This window comes from Hippoglossus hippoglossus, chromosome 14 (genome assembly GCF_009819705.1).
Source record: "Hippoglossus hippoglossus isolate fHipHip1 chromosome 14, fHipHip1.pri, whole genome shotgun sequence".
NCBI lineage: Eukaryota > Metazoa > Chordata > Actinopteri > Pleuronectiformes > Pleuronectidae > Hippoglossus > Hippoglossus hippoglossus.
Genome location: NC_047164.1, coordinates 17,937,272 through 17,942,003, shown reverse-complemented (window position 1 = coordinate 17,942,003; position 4,732 = coordinate 17,937,272). Strand labels below are relative to the sequence as shown.

Sequence of the window (4,732 nt, the reverse complement as noted above, 5' to 3'; positions counted from 1 at the left end):
AGTAGTCAGTGTCCCATCAAATATGTTTAGAGTGCTACAAATGTAAATCCCATTAAATAGTTACATTACAGAGGGGTCATGGGAGAACATGAAGTGTCCTCTGGTTGTTTTGCTGTGCACTTAAATTGTACATACCTTGGATGGTTCTCTTGAAGAAGGCCTTGCAGGCCTCACATGATGCCACGCCATAGTGGTAACCTGAGGCCACGTCTCCACATACTAAACAGAGCCTCTTGGGTAACGTGCTCAGAGCGTACTTGCATCGCCCCGCACCGTTGCCGGCGGAGCCCTCCTCCGCTCCGTCACCGACCTCGTCTTTAAAGTGGCAACGCAGCGCTGGTGTGTACAGCGGCGGAGAGTAACGTTTAGTGCCATCTCCTCTGGTTCCGCTTTGAGAAGAGTCTGACGAGGCCCCACCGGGGCTGGTGCGGCCTCCCCCACCTCCCTCTGGACTACTCGGTTCTGCCTTTATGTAGACATCTGATCGACGCTCCCTGGAAGACATGATGTCTGGAGGGCAAAAAAATAAACAACAAAGAAAGGTCAAGCTCAATTAGATATTTTTCAGACTTCGGTATCCATCATAAGTGTGATATTAACTTTTATTATCTAATAGAACTTTTATCTTGGCACAGATTAGCATTTCCATTCAAATCACTTTTTGCCCCATCATGAGCTATAGGCCCTGACCACTGAGCCTCCAAACCCAGAATCTGTCTTCAAGTCTTTACACCAAACTTTCATGTTTACACTCACGCCTGTAGTTTACCCATGTGGGCTGATTTGAGTGTAAACACAGGGAATGTAAGGAACCAAAAAGGAAAGTAATCTGAACTGGTGTCCTGCCTGGTCACGTTTCATTACGGTCATTTTTCTTTCCTGGAAGCATGGGCTGTGAAAAGCTGTGACATTTTGTATTAGCACCACAAAGGGCCTGCATCTTTCCTCTCATGGTCTTTAGCAGAACTTAGTATCTGTGTTGTTTGGTGCCATGTTTTCCTCAACTTTTCAAGCTATCAAAAAAGCACCTTAGATTCACCATCATACCTAAAATAAAACTATTCAGTCCTTGAGTCATCCCCCAAGTTTTAAATCTTTGTATGTGACATTTACGGACGCTAAAATAGCCAAGGTGAGCAGATGAAGGTCGCCATGCTCATAAACAGCGCCCACACTTCCCTATTCTAACACATAACTATGTTGTGTCTAAGTGCGCAGTAACATAGCTGCTAGACTTTTAGTTTTTATTACAGAAACTATGACAGCTATAATAATTCTGCTTGTGATTAAACGGAAAATATGTTCAGGGCTACAACTAACAATTATTTACCTTATTGATTCATTTTCTGTTTATTTTTGGATTGTTTAGTCTATAAAATATCAACAATTTGGCAAATAATGCCCAACACCATTTTCTTCTGTGTTTTTCTTGAAAAATAACTGAAATGATAAATCCATTATCAAAATAGTTGCTGATTATTTTTTCTGTAAGTGAAGCCTGATGATGAGACGTGCATGTCCAAAATGATGGTGAGCATTGTAACAGAAACTTATTGAAGAGGAAAATGTGTCACAACAAAAGGTTTTTAACATTAATGTTACACACAACAATTATTTTCTATGCAAGGTTGTAGTGGAGTAATGGCCTCCTGAGCAACACACTCCCTCTGTGTGTGTTCTGATAGCAGGTCCAGGCGCATGTTCATGTTGGTGAATGCCCCCCACCACACCGTTTATAAAGCACAAGTGATGTGATGTAAACATGACACCCGGGTGGAAATGCTAATTTTTCCCCTCTGTCCGTATTGTGATGTCTTGAAGAGCACAGCAACACAGTAAGCACACCTGCCACCTGCCCACCATGGTCCTGATAAACCAAAAACACAGAACACCACATGCCTGCGACCATGCAGGTCCTCTAAGAGCACAGTCCACAAGTAGGTTTTTTTTTTAAAAAGCACATTTATCTAGTCTCAGACACTGACAGGAGCACCAACCCACAGATGAGACTCCAGTGTCATTTACCACTTTGCGTAGCAGATCGCTGGATTGTTTTTTTGTATTTTGCACTGTTGCTTCATTATCGATCTGTGTGCAGTGCCCTCAAAATATTCCATTTTTTGAACGTCCACGGCAGGCACACAGAACTCTTCGTACCACCAACACAAGGTTTTACGCTTTATCTGTGCATTATGTTATACTTTTGAAGCAATACATATTTATTCAATTATTTGAGTATTTTTTTAATGCAGTCTTGGACTGAAAAATTTAATAAAGATCTGCTTGGATTTTTGTGAAACTATCCAAAGTTGAATAAGCAGAGAATGCAGCAACTTAAAACGCTTGGTATCGAAAAAAATTATCAAAGTGTCGTTAGTTTGGATTGACTCCAAAGTTGAGTATAAAGCTCCAGAACTCCCACAATCAATCATAAACCTGGAGTATTGTGAATGGTTGGATCACCATGAGTAATTCATCTTACATTTAAGCTATGGATAACTTCCACGTCCATTTTATACAATACCATTACTCTCAAAGCTGTCTGAACTCTTTGGCTCAGGAGGTTTCTTGCAGTAATTGGACGACCAGGTAGACGAATGTTTGTGTAAGCACATTGAACCCTTCTCTTCGCTGCCCAAATAAAGGTCATTACTTCAGAGTGTAGGTGTACCACTCCTGTAATTACAACCCTATAAGAAGACCCAGACCATATACTGAATAGGCAAACAAAGACAGATTGTTCATTTCATCAAACTGTCTGACGCTGACTATGCTGTTAAAGATAGCCTCCACTGTTGTTAGATTGACTTTATCAAAAGCACTTCAGGGATCAGAAAAATGGGTGAAAAGGGAAAGGCGGGTTCAAGGGGGCAGAGGTTTGAACTGTAGCGTGTGCCGCGTCTGTCTCCAAGCTTCGACTCATCAGTGGATACATAATTGCTGAGCCTTACTATTGCGCTCTTGTTCCAACTTAATAGTTCACAGTGTGAGGATGATGAGATGGGCTCTCTGCAGCCTAAATAGCCTCAATCCAGTTAAGACCTGACTGGGATTTGTGATTTTCTCATGCTCACACACTGGTAACATCAGCTGGACCTAGTTGCATCCTGTACATTTAAGTGTTGCAATATTGAAAATACATTGCTTATGGTTGGTTCAGTGCTCCAGTCACTCGCCAGGCCCATATTGACTACTTTACATGCATATATGCTTGGTAACCACGAGACTGGCTGAATGGCCTAATTAAATAAACCTATGGGTGTTTGGCTTAATAATTAAAAAGACTCTTCATCATTGTGTTTACTATACGATGTACATAGAGAGAAGATTAATCTGCAGCTATTGCAGAAGATTCATGGAGCTAAAGTATGCATACGATTTTTGTTATTTTCACCACAGCTCACTGCATGCATGCAAGTCTCTACACATTAACTTTTAACCCGGGGTGCACTCAGTCTTGAACTGTGCTGTCTGTCAGTTTGCAAAATTATATATAATGATAATGATATATATATATATTACGCATTTGTTCATCTCTACAGTGAGACACACTAATATAATATCAGATGCAAAATGTGAAAAACATCCTTATATTAGTGTGATAAAAGCTGTTCAATATCAGGCATATAAACATGGCTCCAGACCCACTGAGATGGGTTGGAACTTGCAAAGACAACGTGTTTTACACATTAACTGCAACCGTTATTGTTTTTCCCCCTGCTTATATTCCTTTAAATGTTTACACGTTTATTCTACACATCTTGACTGGAGAGAGGAGCCTCTTACAATCTCATGGTAGCTGAGTTTAATGACAAGATCTTTGAATAACAATACAGAATGGAGTACAGTAAGGTGTAGTTTTAGACTTCCTCACCTAACATCCAGAGTTTGAGACAGATCGTCACTAATTGTAAACCCAGTCAGCCTTCATCCTATTTATTGCTGCAGCAGATAACCCAGTGCTATAGTGGCTGCTTGTCCTATGCTTTTCTGTGGAGTTTGCCCTTTCTGGACATGATTGTAGTTCTGTTTGGCAAGCGACAAGAGAGGGGGGGGAGGTCACAGTAACCTCAGCCTGTCTAAAGTTTAGCTTTACTTGGACTGAGTTTTACAAGCGTGGGTGAAAGGCTGCACTAATAATTAACGGTAATTAACAATGAGATTCAGTCTGCTCGGACTTTGGTGAGCAGCGAGGTTTCCTGTGCCATGCGCACCGATGCCCACTCTCCCACATCTGCGCTGGCAAATGGGAAACAGCGGTGGTCTCTGCGACTCAAATATAGGAACTCGAGCCTGAATAAACAACAGTTTGCTTGTTGGTTTAGTGGAAGCAGGCTGGGGGCTACAGGTGAGAGTGGCTAACGTGCTGACTCGCCACATAGACGTGTCGTGTGCACTTAAACGCATGTTTGGAGTAGCGTTAGCTTTAGCGACAACACACAAGTGAGCGGCTAGCCTAGCTCTTGGCTAACTCGGCTAGCAGCTAGCTAGCGTTAATCCTGACCGTCCAGCTCTGCTCTCTGTCTCTCTCCTCGCGGGGCCGAGGTTTATTTTTGTCCCGCTAACCCGGGCTAGTCTGCATCTTACCTGACGGTGACCGTGCCAGGACTTAAAGCGTGTCCGCGCTGTGATAATGTGCCACAGATGTGAGTGAGAAATCAGTTTGCAGAGCTGCTCGGCGCCCGGGCGCTAGCTCGTGTTGGCTGCTGCTGCTGTTGTTGAGATGGGGCCG

General features: G+C 42.7%; 1 protein-coding gene across 1 annotated transcript; it reads right to left on the bottom strand.

Moving 5' to 3' along the window:
* Positions 1 to 33: 33 nt before the first annotated feature.
* LOC117774067 (steroid hormone receptor ERR1-like) lies at positions 34 to 4,732 on the bottom strand. Its single transcript, XM_034606116.1, has 2 exons — positions 4,588 to 4,732; positions 34 to 510 (listed from the first exon to the last, which is right to left on the bottom strand). The coding sequence occupies exon 2, from the start codon at positions 503 to 505 to the stop codon at positions 77 to 79; it is 429 nt and encodes a 142-aa protein (XP_034462007.1). The 5' UTR covers positions 506 to 510; positions 4,588 to 4,732; the 3' UTR covers positions 34 to 76.